This window comes from Callionymus lyra, chromosome 11 (genome assembly GCF_982586985.1).
Source record: "Callionymus lyra chromosome 11, fCalLyr1.hap1.1, whole genome shotgun sequence".
Classification (NCBI taxonomy): domain Eukaryota; kingdom Metazoa; phylum Chordata; class Actinopteri; order Syngnathiformes; family Callionymidae; genus Callionymus; species Callionymus lyra.
The window spans coordinates 1,561,198-1,586,081 of record NC_141828.1 but is presented as its reverse complement, the minus strand read 5'-3'; the positions used below and the strand labels follow the sequence as shown (position 1 = coordinate 1,586,081).

The window sequence follows — 24,884 nt, the reverse complement described above, 5'->3', positions numbered from 1 at the left end:
AGGGGGTGTCGTGCGTTTCGTGCGCGTCGTGGACCGTCAGGACTGGAGACCCTGGACCTGGTTGAGGCTCAGACGCTGAACATCGACTCTCTTCTCACCTGGTCTCGGATCAAGATGGCGGTGCACGCGGACAACGACGCGATCGTAAGTGTTTCTTCTCACGCACGCGCATCAAAGATCCTATAATAATAATGTTGAAGGTTTTTATTTACGGTGAATACCTGGTGTGGTGCGTTCAGGGACCATTGTCTTCCATTCATTGAATCGTGTCTGAAAGCAGGCTGTGCTGCGTGTTCACCTGGGCCGCTGCACAACTACACAACTACACAACTACACACACTTACACGCACAATATTGATCCACAGGATGTGTTTTAGCTTCAAGATCTGAACCTTGTTTGACGTCAAGTGTGTTTTTGTTCACGTCTGTAAGAAGCAAACACACACTCGACAGGTTTTTCCGCAAAATTCAAAATTGCTGATGTTGACTGTATAACAGAATGAAAAACACATTTTATTGTGGTTTTAACAAACGTTTTTTTCATTTAAATCGATTTAAATCCATTTACCTGTGTAACGGACAATAAGCTATACATTTTTTAAACTGTTTAAATGATAATTGATGTGTTATTTCATTATAATTCAAGCCTGGGCCACAATGTATATAAAACAGTATTTATGTGGCTCTATTTAGGTCAGAATTAATTATTAATCATAATTAATAATAATTATGAATCGTTTCAACTCAACAACACCATATGATATATTTTTAATTGTTCAATATATTTCCCAATTTACAGGTTAGTTAATGTTTATTTAACTCAGCATCACTTTTTAATTCAAAACTATGTTTCATTTCACCTTTTTTGGACAGTTATTGGTTTAATGTTTAATGTTCGCAAACGGACTTTCATATAAAAGAAGCAAAATGAATGAGAGAGTTTGTTTCACTCATTTTCACTAGAAAATCTTTCCATAACAATTCAATTTTCAGACAGTAATATCAATAGAACAGAAATGATTTATAAATGTTATGCATATATACTTTATCTAGTTTCTGTTGTTGGGTTTATATCTTTCTGGAAGATTTTATTTGGGTTAAAAAGACCAAAGAAGTGACCGAAGCCAGTGACTCTTGTCTTGATGCATCTTGGGCTCATTTTTACTTAAAAATAAACCAGTAAAAAAGCGACAAATGAGTAAAACACAAGCTGTATAAAATCTTTGTCGCTCCTTCGCATTCAGTGTTTTTTTTAAAGTAGATTTTCAGTTAATTTAAATTGTTGGTCGTCAATACTAGCATTAAAACGTTCCACGGCGTGAAACAAGTTTGGCTTTAAATGGTCTTGAAACTGAAAGATTTTCTAACAGTTATAATTATCACACATTTGCTTATATTTGCTTGAGCCCATCATGAAGGACTGGATGATATTCTTGATGATATTCTCGATGATATTCTGGATGATATTCTGGATGATATTCTCGATGATATTCTGGATGATATTCTGGATGATATTCTTGATGATATTCTCGATGATATTCTCGATGATATTCTCGATGATATTCTTGATGATATTCTCGATGATATTCTTGATGATATTCTCGATGATATTCTTGATGATATTCTCGATGATATTCTCGATGATATTCTCGATGATATTCTCGATGATATTCTTGATGATATTCTCGATGATATTCTTGATGATATTCTCGATGATATTCTCTGCTGTTGTGCGTCGTCTACTGCAAACATTCGTCCATCTCTGTGTTGGAAGTGAAACAGGAACTGAAAGTGTTGGCGATGACTCTGGACATCTGTGCTCAACATGCAGGAATTATTAAGTCACATCATTTGGCAAATTGTTTTCTTCCAGTATTGTGTTGTCATGGAAACTAGCTTTGTTTCCAAAGTGACTCCATATTTGCAGAAAAGTCGTTCTAAAGACGTGGTTTTATACGAAGACTGTGAACTTTAAGTCCATGTGGTCGAGACGCTGTAACTCGTGCGTTTTCCTACTAAATGGTCAAATGTTGTTGACTTTTCTGACTCGACTTGTATTAGTTTTCATCCGTCGTGGTCCATTAAAGCGAACATTTCCTGTCGGTCAGTGACTCAGCTTCTCCGTCAGAGAACAGAGATATCCTTGATTTTTGTTCCTGGAGCGTCGACTAAATGTCATGTTTGTTGTCCATTGTCCATGATTCGTCTCCATTGTACCGGCGCCACTATCACCACCGTCACCACTGTCTTCCAAAATCCCCTTTTTTTGTCATTTAAACTATTTTGTTTTGTCTTGAAGCTCTTTAGTCACACCTTAACTTAAAGATTAGCAACACAACAAGAATCATTGGCATGTAAATGTATCAGCTGCACTGGTCCTACTGGTCTAACTGCAAATCCAGCTTCAAACCATCCTGCGACGTGTCGGTTGAGTCACAGATACTAGAGTCACGAGACCAATAACCGCCCTTTACAAACGCGCCGGTTTTAACCCACAGACGTCCATCGTGTTATAGGTCGTCTTGAGTTCCAACAGGAAGACTTTCCATCTTCTGTTCAGTCACAAACTGTTTGTAAATTTAGATTTATGCAAAACTATGTTTGTTACAAATGTTAGAATCTGTTTATTAATGTTTTTACAATTGATTATCAGTTTGTCAAAGGTTTAAAATGGCATTTCTTAACTAGTTTTTAACCAACGATTGTTTCATAAATGATTTCTTTAACAAACTCTTGTTTAGTTTTAACGGAGTGAGAAAGTGTGTTTGGTGTTACGGTGCATGATCTGTAACAACAAGACTTTTGTGTAGGAAATGAATGAACGCACACAAATGAAAACATCTATTTATTTTACCTTTACTATATTTTAACCCAGTCTAACATCATTATTCTGCTTCTGAAGTTCCAACACATCCAATCCTGCCTTGACTCTTGTGAGACTAACTAGTTTAAAAACACTAAAAAGCAACTTAAATATATCGCTTTCCTATTTCACATTATTTCTAACACGTTTTCTGTTCATTGAAATAATCATTCATAAGTACGCACATCATGACATGCAAATAAATATTGTCCGAACATGTTTTATTTTCTCAATATCATCAAGAATTTGGAATAATTTCTGAACAAAGACTGATTTAGTTTTATGTATTTCATGTTACAAATGGGAACTTCAACTGTGTTACAAAGGAGAACCTGCTATTATAGAATGAAATGATGAAATAAACACAAACCTTTAAAAAGGTTTATCTACTTCCTGATACGTGTTCAACTATTTTAATGGTTAAATTTATACATTTTGAGAGGAATCGTGGCCACCTTAGATGATGTTTTTTGAATATTCTGTTTACTCTAAATTCATGATTAAAATCACAAAATTTTTAAATTTCGTTATTAAGGCACGAGCAGAGAACATTCCAAATGATTAACAAATGTTCAAATGTATCTTTAATTTTAATATTTTAAAATTGATCTTTAAAAAAGTCTTAACCGTCAATGGCCTACTTTTCGCTGTTGAAATATGAGTTTTTGGCCTGATGGTTACAGAAGAAAAAAGGTTAATATATAGTATATATAATATAAAGTGTTCATATCAAACTTTTCACTCACATTGAATGACTGCAGGTACAGAAAGTCTCCAGTTGTTTTAATTTTCTTTTATTGTCCAAACTCACTGGGTTTTACCATCACTTTCTATCTTTTGTCATCAAAGAACATGGAAGACGACCAGATCAACGACTCGCTGGGAAACCCTGGTCTCATCTCACCGGACAAGGAGGACATATCGCGTGTCTTGGTAAAATCTAAACCTTTTCCTTCGTCTAATCATTTCCATTTTCATCCACAAATATTTGTTTTGTTGTAGACGGTGCCGTTCAGCGGACGCATCCGAGGAGGAATGAGACCAGGCAAGAAAATCATAGTCATGGGGATCATTGACCTTGAGCCGGAGAGGTAGATGGAAGTTTCTTCAAGTGTGTTTTCATGAGATGATGATGATGTTTGAAACACGTTCATGTTGATCTTAAAGGTCTACCTGAAGAGCAGGGTTTCAAACTCATGTTGAATCCCTTCAGTCGAAGGCCGAACAAAATGTATATTTCCATGTGATATTTTCTTTCTATTCTTCGATCTATTATCTCAATAATCTCCGTCAACCTTCACTCAACACTTCCATCAAATTTCTTTTCATTCAACACAAGTTTAATTCTTGAAAAAGTCTTGTTTGATTCTTTACTTTCTTATCTTAAACTCTTCAAAGGTCACAACAGAGATCTGTAATCAAATGGATACGATTAAAATAATGAAGGTTTGACGCCAGTTACTCTTTCTTCTTTACAGTGTGCACTGACTTTATGTGCGAGCCGACTAAAAATAATGACCTGGGTGTCAAACTCAATAACACAAAGGGCCACAATCTTTTAGCACTGAAAAAAAATGGAACATTTTAAGTCAGTCTAATGTTGTTTTATTTCTTTGAGGCTCCGATCGATCTTAGTTTTGCGTACATTTGTTCTTTGTCACCAAACACTTCCTTCAACATCCATTTGAAACCCTGTCGTAAATCTCTGATCATCTCTGATCTTTATCTCGTCTTAAAAAGTGTCACAACATCAACAATATTTATCTACTAACCATCTGACGGTCCACATAACAATTCCTGGAACCTTGTGTTTGGCAGCAAGAATTCTGAGCTGCTCTAGTAGGAGAACTTACATTCCCCCCGATTTTCCTCTCCCTCTTTTTTCGATGGATCTACTGACTCTTTCAACTTAAGCATCTTAAGAGCTTTTTATTTGTGTTTTTCTTAACTTTATTGTTGCTACTGTGTTGTCTTGACCTTTTAAAGTATATATTTTAACTGTGTAATGTTTTGTTGTTTAAGTTGCTTTGTGACCCTGGTCTGAGAAATATATTTACAATTATAATTACTTATTTACATGCTATAATATAAATGTAACAAGTTAATATGCAGTGAATCAGAAGTAACAAAGTCCTTTATTAAAGCTTTAGGCGCAAAAACTATTTTTCTGAAGCAGCCTAGAAGTGCTGCTGTGTTTAAAGCCACGTACTGGAGATAAGATCTTTGTTCTGCAGTCCAGACTCGCAGCTCCAGGACTGCTGCTGCTTCTTTGTGCAGCCGGGGAGCAGGACGGCCTCTTAAGTATGCAGAGACAGGGCGTTTCCTCAGCGAGGGGGGTTCGGGGGGGTAAACCCTCGCCGACTCGGGTGTGTCCTCAAGATGGAAACTTGTGTCAGGACTTGGACCAGAACCTTCGGATGACCTCACTGTGTTCGGTCCGGCGCTAAATGCAGAGAACAGTTCTTCTATTGTCGGTCACCAAGAGGCCGGAGGGTGAAAACAAACAAGCAGCCGTTTCAACGTTTATTTATAACGATACAGTCGTTTGCACAGTGATGATACTTTTGAACAAACATTCCAGATCATTTCCGTGTCATTTCTTTACTCGACAAACGCCTGACGTGTTACATTGTCAACCTTTTATTTCCACTGTGTATTTAAACCCAAAACAACATTTAAAGAGTCAAGACGTTAATTTAAGAATCATTTAATGTAAAAGCAACCTTCGACCCTAAACCTGATCCTTTCACCGTCTTGTGCCTCGAAGCTTCGCCGTGAGTCTGACCTGCGGTCGCGACTCGGAGAAGGAGAAACAGGACGTGGCGCTGAAACTCACCGCTCGCTTCAACGACCGCCAGTTCCTGCGTAACGCCTGCGTGTCCGGGAAGTGGACGGCGGAGGAGGCGTCCACGGCCTACTTTCCCTTCATCCAAGACCAGCCTTTTAGGGTAAGATCTCGTGAATTATTCATTTTTTCGATTGTTTACACATCTACACATTTTTTAAACATATTCTGACACATTTATTTTGTGACAGTCGTGGTCCTCAACTCTTCCTCGCCGTGGTCCGGCTTAATGTCGGCATCATTTTCATGGACTGGTCTTTTGAATAAACGGTGAAAAAAGATGCATGAAAAATGCAATTTACTATAATGTTTATGGATGAATGTTAATCCTGTTAAATGTTAATGTTTCTCTGCAACACGATTGTCCCGTAAACTCTTTTCTTCTACATCACAGGGTTATTTCTTGTATTAACTTCACTGGTTACACTTAATATTGGAACAAATGTTATTCTAAATTCCACAATGCTTTTTTTTTTCTTAATTTGTTGCATTTAAAATTCAATTAGCCCGGGTCGGGATCTGGTCCTAGTGATACGTTGGTGTCAAACTCGATAACACAAGTGGCCACGCTCTTTTAAAGCTGAAAAATATATAACATTTAAAGTCGGTCTAAATTTGTGTTTTATTTCTTTGACGCTCCGATGTTGGCTTTATTTTCATGGTCTTTTGAAAAGAAGTCGAAAAAAGTTGCATGAAAAATGCAATTTACTCTAATGTTTATAGATGAATGTTAATCCTGTTAAATGTTTCTCTGCAACACGATTGTCCCGTAAACTCTTTTCTTCTACATCACAGGGTTATTTATTTTATTAATTTCACTGGTTGCACTTAATATTGGAACGAATGTTATTCTAAATTCGAAAATGCTTTTTTTTTTCTTAATTTGTTGCATTTAAAATTCAATTTGCCTGAAGAAACTGGGATAGTCTTCAGTCCCCGTGAAGGGAATAAGAGGCAGAAAATGAATGAATGAATTTTAATATTACTATAATCGTACCAACATTTTGATATTGAATTTAAAAATTAAACAATGTTAAAGCATGAGTTTCTTTTGTTATCTTAGGCTTTTAAATTCAATGTGAATAAAACAAAATGGTTTTCCTTTCAGACAGTAATAATCAAAGAAACAGATTTTATAAATAGTTATTTTCCTTCTGTGTTGAGGACGCTCACAGAACGGTACCATGTGTAGGTGTTGAAGAGGGGGTTGATGCAGCTGCACATTTGCATGAGTGATAATCACACGACCCGAGGACGTTCCTGTCCATTCTGCTGTAATAATCCTGGACTCGAGCGAGAAGACGCTAAAATATGTTTAGAATCATCAGAAACGGGACATTTTTTTCCCTCTAAACGCATACGTTTGCCTTCCACGTTTAAAAAAAGTCAGTTTGTAACCAGCGTTCTTATCCGTGAAAAGAAGTCTTCTTCTGGAGAACCATATTTAGAAACGTTTTTATGCGAGCGGTTATGTAATGACGGCCTCTGAGTGGACGCGTCATTGTTTCTGGTGGTGGTTTCGCTCGCAGCTGCAGCCGCAGATTAAAGCTCTGATGCTGATCGTGGCTCAGAAACGAGCGTTTGACTCGAGAGACGGACGTGTGACGTGGAGCAGACGCTGGAACTCTTGGTGCCTCCGTGGTTGACTTTACAATTGTGTTCTCTGTTGATCCTGGATCACGTTGAAGTCGGTTTGCTTTTAGAGCAGGAGGTCGAACACAATCACGCAGGAGGCAAAAATCAGAAGTTTTTTAGTCTCGATTGTGGCCCAAAGAAAATGTATATTTATCTTTTATGGAAAGTATCGTTTTGATATTGTCTTTTCCAGTGGAGTATGATGATAAATAATCTAGGTTTGGGCTCTTTTCCTGTACATTTCCTGTCTTTACCATTGAAAGAATCAGTGGAAAATATTCTTTTATTAAATAATATTTTTACATGTAGAAAACGACACTTTGAGCTAATGATGGATAATGATGTTTATTATGTTTCTTGATTAGATACAAAGGAAAACAAATTTTAATTAAACTATAACATACATAAAGGAATAAACTAAATTATTTAAAAACTACCTGCACCAGAACATCAGAAATATTTTCTACACAACTTATCAGACTCACGAGGATCGAACAGTGAAACCTCACGTCCTCGAAGTTAAAAATAAACCGTGAGTGTTACCATGTGAACTAACCGAGCTTTTGATGAAGTGTAAAAGTTTATCTTATCAGAGACGACGTTGTAACTTCTTCGGTACGAGCGACAGAAACTGATGCGACAGACGATCTGACGAGTGACGACACAAACAAGATTATAATCACAACTTCAATGAAAATATAGTTTATCAATGTGAAGAACATAGACTTCCCTGAACAAAAACATTCTCCTGACATCTGTCCCGTCTTTCTACTTAAAGAAGACTTGAAGGACGAGAGCAGCTGTGAATAAATGATGGATAGACAGTCTTTTAGCAACTTCCTACCTTTTTATTTAAAAGAGTCGTTTCAGGCCAGTTTCATGCAACTTTAATCCTCGTACCTCTGCTGGTTCATCTTCACCTACGTGGCTTCAGAACCGTCAGCAGCTGCACCAGAGATGTAGTCAAGACTTCTACTAGTTGATGAATAAATCTATGACCAAATGGTTAGTGGGCCATATCTGGTCCTGCAGAAGCTAATGTGGTCCTGTTTATATGGAAAACCAAATAATATTATGTGTCCTGGATGGTTGTTATAGTCTCAAGGTGAAAGTTAAACATAATTTTTATGTTGACCTAGAAAGTAGTGATGTGTTGATGAAGCTTCATGAAACAGTTTCATGTTGTTCAGAGGTCAGTAGGTGGCACCATCACTTTAAAAATGATGTTTCATTAGAACACTTGTTCAAAACAAAGGAAAATGGTGCAGAGACGCCATCTAGTGGACTCTGAAGATAATGACACTGTTTCATGAAGCTTCATCAACACATCACTACCATCTAGTGGACTCTGAAGATAATGACACTGTTTCATGAAGCTTCATCAACACATCACTACCATCTAGTGGACTCTGAAGATAATGACACTGTTTCATGAAGCTTCATCAACACATCACTACCATCTAGTGGACTCTGAATATAATGACACTGTTTCATGAAGCTGCATCAACACATCACTACGATCTAGTGGACTCTGAATATAATGACACTGTTTCATGAAGCTTCATCAACACATCACTACCATCTAGTGGACTCTGAAGATAATGACACTGTTTCATGAAGCTTCATCAACACATCACTACCATCTAGTGGACTCTGAAGATAATGACACTGTTTCATGAAGCTTCATCAACACATCACTACCATCTAGTGGACTCTGAAGATAATGACACTGTTTCATGAAGCTTCATCAACACATCACTACCATCTAGTGGACTCTGAAGATAATGACACTGTTTCATGAAGCTTCATCAACACATCACTACCATCTAGTGGACTCTGAAGATAATGACACCGTTTCATGAAGCTTCATCAACACATCACTACCATCTAGTGGACTCTGAAGATAATGACACTGTTTCATGAAGCTTCATTAACACATCACTACCATCTAGTGGACTCTGAAGATAATGACACTGTTTCATGAAGCTTCATCAACACATCACTACCATCTAGTGGACTCTGAAGATAATGACACTGTTTCATGAAGCTTCATCAACACATCACTACCATCTAGTGGACTCTGAAGATAATGACACTGTTTCATGAAGCTTCATCAACACATCACTACCACCTAGTGGACTCTGAAGATAATGACACTGTTTCATGAAGCTTCATTTTAGCTTCAGTTTTAAAACATGTCTATGTTTTCATCTTCTACAGATTGAGATCCACTGCGAGCACCAGAGGTTTCGAATATTCGTGGACGGACACCAGCTCTTTGACTTTTACCACAAAGTGAAATCTTTGACGTCCATCGACACCGTGAGGATACAAGGAGATCTACAGATCACCAAGCTGGGTTAACGGTTCCTTCTCGTCTCCTTCCTGAGCGGTTGTGAGTCTGTGTGAAGCAAGGACTTGTTCACAGACGCACACGTACGTACGGTCACTGTTGTCTACCCATCATGCATCACTGAAGCTGGAGTCGTGAGCTCCTCTTTGTTACCTTTAAGTTGTTGAACATCATCTTCTACGTTCTGCTCGGGCAGCTTGATTTTACACGACTCAGGAAGTTACAGTCTAGTGTTAAAGTGTCTCAGAGAAGGAGTCTGGAATTAGTTGTTTTTTTAACCTACTTTGCATTTAAAAACTGTTTCCTGTAAAAATGCTTGTTTATGTTCTTGATATCTTACAAGAGCTGTACATTATTTTAATGTTGAATTTGCTTTAAAGTTTTGTAAACATTCCAAAAAACAAGTTCCTTTCCGAACCTTCTCGGTGACGTTTTTTTGCGTTGTAAGTGTTTCAACTCCCGACGGCATCGTCCCGCCGTCCCTGGGGTTTGTGCCAGTTGTCATGGCAACCGTTACTGCAGACCCACCGACCTACATACCCGAAAATTGAGGATTATATCTTCACACGAAGCGAGAAGCTGCTGTGCGTTGAATCATTATAGGATTCATTTAAAGCCAATTTCATGAGCTGTCGACAATTAAACAATTAAAAGAAGCTTCCAACGGTTTTCTCAGTACAACTGGAAACATCTGGATCAATTTACTATTAGAAAACTCATGTTTCCGTCAAGTGTTGTTTATCTTTTTCTGTTTAAAAGAGTAACTTCCACATTTTTCACGTCTTTAATCATTTTTAAAGACACATTTTCACCTGAGTGACTCATTTGCTGAGGTGTGTTTGTGAAGATCGTTCATTCTTGGGTTCAGATCGTCGGGACTCGATGACTGAAGGGCTTTTCAAATGATTTGGATTTAAACTTTAGAAAAGTTAAAAATGTTCTGATAGACTTTGGGAATGTAAGAAAATATATGTTTACACTTTGAAAAAACCAAACTCTTTGTGTTAAATTTGAACTTGAAACGATTCACAGAACCAAACGTTCTGTCTTCACTGCGTGTCGACTGCTGGTGCTTAAACTATGACTCGGTTTAAACCTCCGAGTCTGAGTTTATTTAAATAGATTTCTTGACTAAAAAAGTCCAGTTGTTGTCAGTTAATGATACTTGTGTAAATAGTTTGAGTAAAGTTACTGAAGATTTCTCACCGATCGAACTAAAACCATCTCTTATTGAACATCCGACAGAACGTTGGTGGATGAAATCCTGATGAATGTACAGATGTTTCTACAGTAGAAAATCCACACGATCATGTTGCACGTGATTCAACTTTTTGTTGTTTATTTCGTTCCTAGACTCATTCCACACCATGTGGTTTCGCCGCACGGAGGCTTGTACACATTTGTTCTCTCATCACAACCTGTAAAAGTCACATGACATTTGTCCAGTTCACCTGAAACATGTTGTGATAATAATTTGATTAAATTATTCCTCATCGTGTCGTCAACTACCTTCTTGTAACTATTGTGCCACAAGTTTGTCAATACAATAATGAAAGTGAGTCGTTCTGTGAACTAGTTCTTTGGATGGTTTGAAGGTCACGTCATTTTTTCATCACATGGCTTTGGGAAAAGTTGTGAGGCTGGAAAAATGAAGCGAGATCTGAACAGATCAATGAGTCTTAAGTGGAAAACCTGCTGATTTTGTGCGTGTGCGTTTGTGTGTTTACCTCCAGTCACTCGGCCACAAAAAAGTCAAATGGATCAACATATTTAAACAATATTTAAAATGATTAACAAGTAAAAAGTAAGTTTTGGTCTGAAAGTGTCTAAAATATTCTACAGCTTCAACAAACTTATCCAACCAACTGTGTTTCCTGTGCAGCAATAACACTTTCTCCTCATCGAGAAACTTTCCCTCGGCTCCGGTCGCTGCTTTATTTAGGACAACAACAGGAAATGAGCTCAGGCTGCAGCGCGAAGATGAGATGGGATCGAGTGCAACGACTCTTGCGACGTCACAACACATCAACGGTCCTGGTTCTGCAGATGAAGATTCTTAAATGTTTGTTCCTCGCACCGGTTCTGACCAGTTTTCTTGTGACGCCGTAGATCAGCACGTGAACGACGTCGTGGTCGTGGTTGTGTTGTCATTTGAAGAGTGTTGTGTGTGTTTTTAAGGGACTGTACAGTTTTCCAGAAGCAAAAATGTGTGTATTTAGAAACTTCTTTTGCCATTTTGTTTAATTACAAAATAAAATAACCCACTTTCTTATCAATACGTCTCTTTACTGAGCACAAGTCATTCAATAAGTTCATCCTGGTTCATTACAATCTGATGTGAGATCAGTGGACTCTTCTCAAGAGTAAAGGTCAAGGGTCAAGTCATAATATATATGTTTATGATGTATATTAACAGGAATACTTTTTTATAACTTTCTAGACAATGTTTATTTAATATCAAACCTAAGATAAATTATGTGCATAAAAAAGATGTTTTTAATATTAAATCTCGCTCCTCGGGCCGATGTTTGATTATAATTCATCAATTTTCTTCTTCTGGAGTCTATCCCAGTCTATCCCAGCTTGTGTGGGCAAGAGGCGAGGGACACCCTGGACAGGAAGTCTGTCGCATGACACACAAAGATAATTGTTATATTTAAAAAAGCTTTTTTTTTTTAAACCGGCTCAGCTTGAATTAAGTTAATTCTGATTTCATTCATGTCAAATGATCCTTTTAAAAAAATAAACTTTATAAACTAATAGCATTAGCATCGAACTAAGGAAGATTCGACCAAAGGTTTTGAAAATGTTATTTTATTTTTTGATCACGTGGTTATATCTATAAAACTACACGAAACGAAAATACTAAAATAAATCTATTCATGTATTAATGAATACGACTAATAATAGTTTTATTCCATTCAAATTCAGTTTAAAATATTTGCTTTATTATTATTTCTTCGTAACGGAATGCGAGCGTTTCATTCTATTCTTCCACTAGTAGGCGCTGTTCCCAGCAAGGATCGTCTACTAAAAGAAGACCTATCACTTGACCTGGAAGCTACACGGGCGCTGCACACTTGTGACAATGGTGCCTGGAAAACAGACAGAGTGAGTCCTCTTCACCTGCTATATTCGTGTGTCAGTGAGTGAAGGACGATGGAGATCAACGACGAGCGCATGAAGAGGCGAAAACTACACCTTTACAGGTAAATAAACAAGAAAAAACCTTCTCCAGGAGTCTTTTAAAACCGGGAGCTTCACGCTTTTGTTTCGTTTCGAGCTGCTAGCTCCTCAAAGTAGCTGCTGAAGCTAGCGAAGGAATGTTAGCTCATGAGCTTTGACAACATAACGGATTTAAATGACATTAAATTCTATTAAAACTCTGTTTGTGCATCATTTGACTTGTAAACTATCGTCTCAACATTCAGTGTTTACGTGTGTCAGGTGCGGACGTCATACCTGTCGGTATGTAAACAATGGCTGCCCGTCATGCGTCAAATAACAATAAATAACAATAATATACAAACAATACAATAAAAACAAGTATACAAGTATATGATGTTGCAAAAGAAACGAATGAAAAAAGTATACAAATGAAGATTGTAATTAATTGTTCAATAGATAATACAATATCTAAACGTTTTAATACAAACAGAAGCAATTTATTTTATTATTCCCTTTTATTGAATGTATTTTACATTTTTATTATTAAATATGTATTAATGAAGAGTCAAAGGTTTCTGCAGGTAATATTGTTTGCCTTTTCTAATAAGATGAACATTTAAAATTATGTGTTTAGACAACAAACCCTTCATTTTTTCTTATTAAAGTCACTGGTTGTGGTTCAGGAGTCGCTCTTCAATGAAGCTGCAGATACAGTTTCATGGATCAGTTACTGGAGACACAAAAGGTTTTTCCACTACAGTCACGTTGTACTATATCAAATATAGTACAAGGTAAATGTCATTTGTACACAAGTGTGTGAAAAACACTTTTTAAATGTAACCCTTTTTGTAAACGCGTCGTTTCAAACCGTTTAAAATGTCATCGCACAATACATGTTAACCACCGTCTTGACCACGAATACTTTCTTATTTGCTGTTACTGGCCTTCGTTAAAAATACATCAAGCAGACGTTATTTCACTATCACCTCAAATGAAAGTAAATAAAGTAATTTATCATGTTTTTTTTTAAGTAAATATATTTATGATTTTGGATTCTTTGAGGTCTGAGTCTTTAAAGAGCATCTAATGTGTTGATTTGTCTCTTTAAATGTTCTTGGATCTCTATTGTCGTCATAAGTATGTTACAAAAAATATTTTGATTTTAACTGAACTATTGATATTAGAAAATGATCTTAAGTACGGATGCAAATGATTTATTAATCAAGAACCTGAACTTCTGAATCAGATTCTTTCTACTGTAAACGTAACATAAAATGATTTCTTATGATACAAATCTTTGGCATCATCGCAAATATTTATATTTATATACAGTATATTTTAATATTAATGTGGTTTGTCATTCAATGTTTTTTTTTTTTAACATTAACCAACTTAAAGTGACTCCAAACTCTCCATATTACCCTCTTCATTCTCGGTCGCTTGTGTTCCGTGTGTGAGTCAAGTACGTCACGCGGACTCACCAGGAAATACGGGTTCAAAACGATTCATTGTAATTAAATTATTTAAATCGAGTAATTTCTCATAAACAATTAATCGCTAATCGATGAATTGTTCGCATCACAACTCCTAAACCCAGTCCACTGAAAAACCTTGGATTTTTTCTGGAGATAAATTCTTGTTGACTCTAACCACGCCCACTCTGCTGTGATTGGTCAAGCATGGAGGTTTGTCAATAATCAATCCCGTAAGTCCCCACCGCCAAGGGACTTGTTGTATAAACAAAGTTGGGCGTGATTACAGTTGGCTGGAGGAGGAGTGAAGCTGGCATTTTGATTTTTTTCTACATCTATCCTGTTGCTAGCAAAAAAGTCTTAACTTTAATTTTTACTTTTTATTTTAGTGTTCTTGTGAGCCACATAAAATGACGGTCCGGTGTGCTATAGAAAATACAAACTACGTTGTAACTTGTATAGAAATGTGCTTTTTGGGTTCAAACCTTATTCAAATTGTTGAAAAATGTTTTCAAATCGGTCTTAACTTTCCGTGCTGCAAACGGCATCTTAATTTTCAAGTGAAGATTCATTTATTTTTTACTTAACTGCCTCCTTAAACAACCCTATATATTCATATTTTGTGTTTGTTTTCTGTTTAATTTGCCTTTTGTTCTTTCAAGCTGATCTTCGCAGAAGTCAGGCTTTGTGAGGAGGAGACATGGAGCCGGACGTCATGGTGGTGTATCCGTCCAAACCCTCGCTGGACGTTGGAGACTTCAGTCCAGAAGGAGAAGCATTTGGAAGGTTCAGTGATGGGATCTCTGTGGAGTCTCCTCCGTCCAACACGGGTTCATCTGCACCAACACCAGCTCCACATCAGCCCGACTGTAGCTCCAGACCCACGTCCAGCATGAGCTCCTTCGATGACCAGGACGATCCGTCCATGGTCCTATCAAACGGGTCGACCCTCCCGTCCCCCCCGGAGGAAACAGGATTTGCTGATCTGGCTGTGCTGACTGAAGACGCTGCACATTCCTGGTGCTGTGGCTTCTCTCCCGCCGCGGATCAGTGGAGCAAAGAAATGATACAATCTCACCATTCGAAGGAAGTCGTGATGGAACCGAAATCCACTTTTGTACGAAACAATAACACGGAAGTCAAACACTGTGTAAATACCGAGTCTCAGGCAGATGTTCTGGATCTCAGCTGCGTCGGTGACGTCAGGGATACAAGTTTACAAACCACCAGGAGAAGGTTCGCAGGTGAAGGTCAGGTGTTGCTCAGTTCGTTCAGCGACGACGTCATGTTTGAAGGTCACTCTGAAGACCTGGAACACAAGGTGTCGTCGCTCACTTCTCAAGAGGACAGAAACGAAGATGAAGAAATGAACTTCTCAAGACTGGATGAAGTGATAGACAATCGTGCTGCTCAGGAAACTTCTGCTACCTCTTCTGAAGAGAAACCGGCGTCAGAGGTCGACGGTGGAGGGTCTGGTCTCGGTTCCCTCCCTCCGAGCGACAGCTTCGCAGACTTCTGCTCGGCGCCTGTGGAGGACGAGGAAGACGAGCTTTGGGAGGAGTTTGAGGAACACAGGACTGAGAAGGTGAAGGGGAGAGATCATGGAGAAGAGGAACAATCAACAACAATCTGCTCTCAGGTAATTTAAGAGTAGGTGATTAAAAAAATACGATTAACTTAAACATTGTTTTTTTCATGGTATCGTAACGTAACCGTAACCACTATTTATTGTTTTAAAAAATGACTTTTTTGCCATGAAATCACATTTTATTTGCACGAGGGTTCTTACGGTTTATATTTCAATAATGTGTATTTAAATGAAATTTGATTGACTTTATTTACAATTCACATGCAAATATCCAAAGCATTTATTTATTTTTGTGTTGCAATTTAAATTCCGGCCACTAGACGGCAGCAGTCATTACATCCTCCACAGGTTAAGGAACAACGAAATCCTGTGAGATCCTGGTAATGGCTGAGGACGAGAGGATACAGAGAGTCCAGCAGCTTTTAAAGCTGATGTTTGGACATATTTTGGTTTGAAAACTAATGAAAGCAACACCAGAGTCAAGTACTGGACAATACTACACATATATATATACTTGTTACTACACTATCACAACACCAGAGTCAAGTACTGGACAATACTACACATATATATACTTGTTACTACACTATCACAACACCAGAGTCAAGTTCTCGACAATACTACACATATATACTTGTTACTACACTATCACAACACCAGAGTCAAGTACTGGACAATACTACACATATATCCTTGTTACTACACTATCACAACACCAGAGTCAAGTACTGGACAATACTACACATATATACTTGTTACTACACTATCACAACACCAGAGTCAAGTACTGGACAATACTACACATATATACTTGTTACTACACTATCACAACACCAGAGTCAAGTACTGGACAATACTACACATATATACTTGTTACTACACTATAACAACACCAGAGTCAAGTACTGGACAATACTACACATATATACTTGTTACTACACTATCACAACACCAGAGTCAAGTACTGGACAATACTACACATATATACTTGTTACTACACCATCACAACACCAGAGTCAAGTACTGCACAATACTACACATATATACTTGTTACTACACTATCACAACACCAGAGTCAAGTACTGGACAATACTACACACATATATACTTGTTACTACACTATCACAACACCAGAGTCAAGTACTGGACAATACTACACATATTTACTTGTTACTACACTATCACAACACCAGAGTCAAGTACTGGACAATACTACACACATATATACTTGTTACTACACTATCACAACACCAGAGTCAAGTACTGGACAATACTACACATATATACTTGTTACTACATTATCACTAAATGTTGTATCGTTCCATTCGTTCCATTCTTACACGGGTATATAAGAGATTTGGAAGTTGAACTGATGGAAGACTTTCTGTGTCAAGGCGACGATGTCCGATCAAGTCCAGAACCTTGTCCACAACATTTTCCCAGAAGAAGACGACAGAGAAGAAGAGGAGCTGGAGGTACAGAGTCTGGGTGCTTTGCTGCATCTCTCTGGGTTCAAGGAGGAGAAAGAAACAGTTTGTGTGACATCACAAAGGTCAGTAGAAGCTCATAATCTAATGAACTTCCAACATGACTTCAACTCTTGCTACCTCGTGTCTCCGGTCAGGCTGCAGCGCGGCTGTTGGTGGACGCACGAGGACTTCCACGCGGCCGTGGGCCTCAGGTTTCAATGGGCCGGTTCCCACTCTAGTAGGTCTCTGCTCAGGTGTCTCGGCATGGACACGAAGAACATTGTGAGTCGATGCAAAGATACATCATCAGATTGAAACCAACACATATAACCCAGTGGTTACAAGAGCCTTTTAATGAATGTTCAGGTGTTTATCGGCGTGAAGAAGCAGCCCGTCTGCGTACCTGCCTTCGCCTCTGGCCTGGTGAGTCAATGTCAAAGTATTTAGTAAAGCTTTTACTACAGCATTTGTTTAGTCATTTAATCTGTACTTATTGACAAACATTCAGTATGTGTTGTTTATGCAAATGAATAAACTTGTGACAAAGCAAACATTACATTAGGCTTGATAAAGTTTGGTTATTGGTTATTTATACTGTCCTAGTTCAGCTGATTTTAACATGTGCTGAATTAGGACAGTAGTAGTCATGGTCATCGTGAAATAGTGTTATGTTGTTCAGATCAGTAGGTGGCGCCATCACTTTAAAAATGATGTTTCATTCACAGTTGTTCCAAACAAAGGAAAATAGTAAGTTAGTAAGTCATTTATATTTATGTAGCGCTTTTCCAGACCAGGGTCACAAAGCGCTTAAACAATCAAAACAATACTCAATAAAATAGTTTAAGATAAAATATAAATGTCTTGAGATGTTTCTTGAAGGAGTCAGTAGATCATCAAACTCAGATGTTTCTCGAAAGAGGCAGTAGATCATCAAACACAGATGTTTCTTGAAGGAGTCAGTAGATCATCGAACACAGATGTTTCTTGAAGGAGTCAGTAGATCATCAAACACAGATGTTTCTTGAAGGAGTCAGTAGATCATCAAACACAGATGTTTCTTGAAGGAGTCAGTAGATCATCGAACACAGATGTTTCTTGAAGGAGTCAGTAGATCATCAAACACAGATGTTTCTTGAAGGAGTCAGTAGATCATCAAACACAGAGATGTTTCTTGAAGGAGTCAGTAGATCATCAAACACAGATGTTTCTTAAAGGAGTCAGTAGATCATCAAACACAGATGTTTCTTGAAGGAGTCAGTAGATCATCAAACACAGATGTTTCTTGAAGGAGTCAGTAGATCATCAAACACAGATGTTTCTTGAAGGAGTCAGTAGACCATCAAACACAGAGATGTTTCTTGAAGGAGTCAGTAGATCATCAAACACAGATGTTTCTTAAAGGAGTCAGTAGATCATCAAACACAGATGTTTCTTGAAGGAGTCAGTAGATCATCAAACACAGATGTTTCTTGAAGGAGTCAGTAGACCATCAAACACAGAGATGTTTCTTGAAGGAGTCAGTAGATCATCAAACACAGATGTTTCTTAAAGGAGTCAGTAGATCATCAAACACAGATGTTTCTTGAAGGAGTCAGTAGATCATCAAACACAGATGTTTCTTGAAGGAGTCAGTAGATCATCAAACACAGATGTTTCTTGAAGGAGTCAGTAGATCATCAAACACAGATATTTCTTAAAGGAGTCAGTAGATCATCAAACACAGATGTTTCTTGAAGGAGTCAGTAGATCATCAAACACAGATGTTTCTTGAAGGAGTCAGTAGATCATCAAACACAGATGTTTCTTGAAGGAGTCAGTAGATCATCAAACACAGATGTTTCTTGAAGGAGTCAGTAGATCATCAAACACAGATGTTTCTTGAAGGAGTCAGTAGATCATCAAACACAGATGTTTCTTGAAGGAGTCACTAGATCATCAAACACAGATGTTTCTTGAAGGAGTCAGTAGATCATCAAACACAGATGTTTCTTGAAGGAGTCAGTAGATCATCAAACACAGATATTTCTTGTAACTTATGTAACTTGTTACTTGTTAACTTATGTAACAGTTGTAGGATAATATTTAGTGTGTATTTTTAAACTCTGAAAAGGTGAAGATTGTATTGATTCCCTCTCTGCTCATGTTCTACAGGGACTGCTGGAGCCCACCAAAGACTCTGTGACTGGATGTTGTTCTTCAGAACCTGCAAACTCAAAACAGGTGATACAAGGCTGCGAATTTCTTATTGAAACTATAGTCGTAGTTTAGAAGTCACTGACAGTCCAATTACATTGGTTACATTCACGATTGATTCACTAATATTAATTAATGTTCTTCAGGAGAAATGAAGAAGCAGTTCTGTCTTTAAAAAGAAAAATATGTTTTGCATGTGTAGACTACAAAAGCTATTACCTCTTTTATTTTTTTTCAAAATAATTGTCTATTCAAGTTTCAAAATGGTCACATTCATCTGACGAGTCCAGAAAAAAGTCTCATTTCAAGATATTAAACCAGACTAGAGTCTGGCAGAGATCAACTCGCATTTCCCAATACAAGTGTGTCTGAATCAAGCGGTGATGGTTTGGTTTTGCCATTTTCCCGCCACCGGACAAAGGTTGTTTTGAAGGTCAAGTCAATGGTGGCTACTCTCTCAGTCTTGAGTCCAGCAGCCAAGAACTTTAAATCCACCTGAGATGTCTAGAAAAATGTCTGAATTTAAGCTCTTAAAGGACAGAAATTCTGCCTGATTGGCCTGTTAACACTAAAAAATATGCTCAAACATCGGTTGTAAAAGCTGCTGGAGTGGACTGTATCCTCTCGTCCCCAGTCATCCCCAGGATCTCGCAGGATATCATAGTTCCTTTTGCTCTAATGGCTGCTGTCATGTGCAATTATTTTATTTTACCCACAATTTATTGAAATCTAAACCATAAAATAACTTTGATCAAAATAACGTATGATTTGAAAGCAGGAAAAATAAAAGAATAATGAAAATAAATAATTGATACAGTGCGGTTGAACAACGATACAGTTCTACAGAAGATACACAGAACAACAGTTGAAGACGAGTTACGGAATCTTCTTCTTTTTATTCCCAGGATCCTCTTTGTTCTAACCAGCTGGTCTGCAGCAGTCGCCTCAGCAGCTCCCAGGACGGTACGTGCTGACGCTGCGGTCGCAGCTTGATGACATCACACACCTCTTCTGAAAAAAAGCCATAACTTCTTTTTACCCTGGACTTCTGCTGCTTCCTGTGTTCCACTTCTGCCTCTCCTGTGACTCGACAATAATGGTGCGTCATCGCAGACGTCTGCGCCTAAAATAGTCGATGAATCCTGAAGATGCGTTTTTCTGACTCGAGACGTCCAAAGAACGGTTGTCGTAGAGAAACATAGCCAGACTTTCTACGGCACTTTCAACATTCATAGCCTTTGAAAGTGTTGATGTTTTCTGAACAATTGGGTTTCAAATATTTAGCTACTACTGACTGCTCATCGAATACTTGATAAATATAAAGTGATGAATTAAAAAAATGAGGAATTGGCATTTTCTAATTCATAGCAATCTTATATTTGTATATTGTATATTCAAATAAGATTTGTGATTATGGCAAAGTATTAACTTCACACTTTTCTTCCCTTCCTCCTTTCATTTCCTACTTCATTTCCAAATTGAGAATGTTTAAACTTATTTTCCAGTGCTTTATCTTAAAAACAATAAACCCCATATTAAAAAAAAGTTTGCAAAACACACATGATGAGAGGAATATGTTACAATATTCATAAACTATACAATAAATAATGCTAGATATTTACAGACAGAAGCAGCTCAGAACTGCACGATTGTTAATTTGCTGTTTGTTCCTCCTTCTGTGTTAATATGAGAGTTTCAGTTTGTTCAAACATAATATGGCTGTTTAAGATATAAATTCACTGAATATTGACTTCATGAAGGATTCTGTATTTCATTCTGCTACTAGAACTGAAGGATGTGACGCTACACGGACAAACATCTGTCAGGGTTGACAGGTTGTTGACAGGGTTGATCTTATTTGTTGTTGAGTGAACGTCATGATCAGTAAACAACACTTGGAGGAAGGAAACTAGTCCTTATATGGTCATGAGTCCCTTTAACCTCCATTAACTTAACTTTAAACAGCGTCACTGATGACATTTGAATGATATCTCGGCATGTTGCACCGTTTACACTAACTATCAAGTACCACAGCATCGCTTCAATTATTCAATCTACTGTTACTAACTCCATATTTACCAAAATGTTGCATCTCATCTCAACAATTTTTTTTTTAATATTAAAAATGTCTTTTCCAATGGAAAATGTTTCCCCGACTTTGTGGCTCAAGATCTGATGAAAGACGTCTGTGAGTAAATCTGATTATTCTCCTGGTTCTCTGTCTTCTCTGTTTCTTTCTGCGTGACTTTATACTCGACTAGTTTGCTGTGTAGTGAAGTTGAAAGTTTCAATTCAATGTGAAAAAATACGACGATCTATCTGTGTATCGATAATTCTTCACACCCCTACGCCTTAGTATTAAAGGTGAAAATTTAAATATTAGAACATCGAGCAAAGGTTCGTTCATTCCAGAAATTAGATTTACCAGGTGAAACTAATGAATGATGTCGGTTCATAACATGCAACTCTTAATATCTTCAATTCTACATTTGATATCATTTTGATGATTATGACTCACAAACTTATGAAAACCACAGCTGTCTATCGGGAGACTTGAGAACACTTCATGGTTTCTTGAGCAGACCAGCTTTATGGAGATGCTGACGTCATTTCCCAACAGGATGTGGCTCCTGCCCACACGGTCAGGATGACCTGAACCTGGTTAAACCACCATCAGATAACAGGTTCTTGATTGACCAGCGAACCCCAAGATAATGTATGGTTCATTGCCAAGAGAAAGATGAGGGAGCAGAGCTGGAGGTCACTATCACAGCATCCTGGTCTTCCATGACACCTGAGCAGAGCCACAGACCGCATCCTTGCCACAGTGAGGCAGTAACTCTTTACTGCTAATATTTTTATTACATAAGATAAAAAATAGGTTTTAGATGTCTTTAGGACTTTACTTTACGTTTTGATTTAGTAATTGAATGTTCAAGACTGTGGTTAGTTCCTCCACTGACATTTAAATTAAACTTTTCATTTCTATTTTTACATTTTTTCCTTCATTTTTCCTGTTTTTGTACTGTTCATGTTAAGGGACCATTTACTGTGTTCTCAGCATCAGTTCACCTGTCAAACAGATCCTGCTTAACATACAAGTCTGTACCGACGCATCAAACTCTGTAAGGGATGACTCTCAGATTTACAAAACACCAGAAGAGCAAACAAGAGAAAATGTTTATGGTGAAAATAGCATCAAATAAATAAGAATAAATTAATAAAGTTATGGGTTCACGGTGGTCCAGTGGTTCGATCTCCTCAGAGCAAGAAGGTTGTCGGTTCACTTCCAGGTCAGGAGGGAGTCAACCTGTGACCTTTCTGTTTGGAGTTTGCATGTTCTCCCTGTGGTGCGTGTGTTTACTCCGGGCACTCCGGTTTCCTCCCACAGTCCAAAAACATCCAGAGGTTGATTGAGAACTTGAGGAAACCTCCCATAAAGGATTAAGGGATGAAGAAAATGATGAATAGAGTTGGAGACTCGCAGCAGTCAGATTCAACCAGACATTTTGCTAAGTTCCTAAGTTTTGCTTTTCCTTAAGTGCTGTTTGTTTCCCTGTGAGACTTCTAGATAAAGGAGGTATTTCCTGCTCCAACTCTGCTTATCACAAATAGGCGGCTCCGAACTCAACCTGGATTATTTCGGTCCATCCGAGGAGAGAAGATCCAGCAGTGGACCCGGGTCTCCTCCACCAGGTCAGCATGTTCTGCTCGTTGCGATCTATCGTTTTTGATGATTTCTATCAAACTTTCCGCGCAAAAGGAGTCGACCCCGAGATCTACGAGTTGACCATCTGCGATCTGGAATCCAGCGTCAGCGTGAAGAGTTTTGAGAACGCTCTGAATGTCCTCATGTCTGCTTCAGAAAACACTCTGGTCAAGTCAGTTGTAACTTTTTAATCTAAATCTTTTTAATCAAGCTTCACTGAAGACTCTTGTTCTTAACAGAAGGCTGGACCAGGAGGACCTGAGTCCTGAGGCCAGCAGGATGCTCTCTGGACTGCCCAGTCTCTCCTTCATGAAGGCCCAGTTCCTCATGTTCCCCTTCACTCTGGAACAGGAACAATAATCACACACGTGTCTTCTTTAAAACCTTTTGTGTCCACTCAGTGATATTCTGAGATGTCAGATCAAATCACTAACTTACAATAGAGAAGATCTATTGCCCAGATTGTTAATATTCTAAATAGAAAATAACTGTTGGATTCTTATTCATCCATGTCCGTGCTGAAGAGGTCAATGTTTCCCCTTGAATCCAAGATTCTCACATCTGGATTCCAACACAAAAATGGTGAAAATAAAAACAATAATGTGACAGTAACAGACTCAGAATGTATTTGGGTTGGTAGGTCAGTGTATTCATAAGGATGACTTGGAATTTAACTCATTTGAAACGTTCATCTGTGGAGTTGAATTTTTGAACAAACCACGCCACCTGCTGGCGATGATTCTCTACATTCCAATGGTTTCAATCACCCATTTTAAAAACACAATCTGACTAAAATCTATCTAATTGTAACTTTAATATGTGATGATCTCTGAATATAAAAGATATATTAGGACACACGAAAGACCAAATTGTAAACCTTTCAAAATGAAATAATAATAATCTTTCTTGTGTGCATCAGATTCTGGTTCATTGAATGTTTGATGATCTGCTCATAGAGTTAAATATATATCTATTTATGATTCATAAACATCACATGACAAAGTTATTGGACGGAACGATAACTATTAACTTTTACATCCTTAATTTATCAATTTAATTTACATAAACACTGATAATGTTCTTATCTGATATGAAAGGTTGACGCGACCACTGGGATATATAACATTAAGCAGGTAAGAACAACATAGTTTGGAGAGTTCTGTGCATTGATATTCAGTTTTAGTGTCTTTATACCTTTGCTAGAAAACAAAACAAATATAGAATGACATTAACAATAAACAGTAAATACATGAAAATGTCATTTAATTTGAAGAATATACAAAAAATAAATAAATATGTAAATAAATGAAAGATATTGATAAAAATTAATAAAATAATTAAATAAGATGATGCAGAAAATAAGCAATTGAAAAACAGAACCAAGCAGCCATTCTTTGGCGCTACATGAAAACGAATGAAAACTAAATACATATATATTTTATATAATATATATATAATATTGCGGCATCATATAATTTATTGAAGTCCATTTTTTATTATTATTTATTTAAAACATTTTCAGTAAGAATTTTAGATACTATTGTAAACATAAACCAAATGAAGGAGCTCAGTCACAGTAATAACTTCTT

At 37.5% G+C, this 24,884-nt stretch overlaps 2 protein-coding genes across 8 annotated transcripts; both read left to right on the top strand.

Moving 5' to 3' along the window:
• Positions 1–11,250, top strand: LOC148068897 (galectin-related protein-like). The gene is made up of 5 exons (XM_087802924.1): positions 1–144; positions 3,713–3,796; positions 3,866–3,954; positions 5,631–5,811; positions 9,564–11,250. Exons 1-5 carry the CDS (start codon positions 115–117, stop codon positions 9,705–9,707), a joined length of 528 nt encoding a protein of 175 aa, XP_087659050.1. The 5' UTR covers positions 1–114; the 3' UTR covers positions 9,708–11,250.
• Positions 11,251–12,531: 1,281 nt separating this feature from the next.
• On the top strand, positions 12,532–24,131 carry aftphb (aftiphilin b). 7 transcript variants are annotated; one of them, XM_087802022.1, is made up of 10 exons: positions 12,532–12,905; positions 14,999–15,975; positions 17,319–17,476; positions 17,549–17,675; positions 17,760–17,816; positions 19,545–19,613; positions 20,492–20,549; positions 23,202–23,282; positions 23,350–23,467; positions 23,535–24,131. In XM_087802022.1, the coding sequence occupies exons 2-10, from the start codon at positions 15,037–15,039 to the stop codon at positions 23,653–23,655; spliced, it is 1,728 nt and encodes a 575-aa protein (XP_087658148.1). In that variant the 5' UTR covers positions 12,532–12,905; positions 14,999–15,036; the 3' UTR covers positions 23,656–24,131. The 7 variants fall into 7 exon arrangements, 4 of the variants coding, with proteins under 4 accessions (XP_087658148.1, XP_087658150.1, XP_087658151.1 ...); XR_015712967.1 differs by lacking the exon at positions 23,535–24,131 and having other exon boundaries at positions 23,158–23,282; positions 23,350–23,415; XR_015712968.1 differs by lacking the exons at positions 23,350–23,467; positions 23,535–24,131 and adding an exon at positions 20,700–21,774 and having other exon boundaries at positions 23,202–23,221.
• Positions 24,132–24,884: the final 753 nt, after the last annotated feature.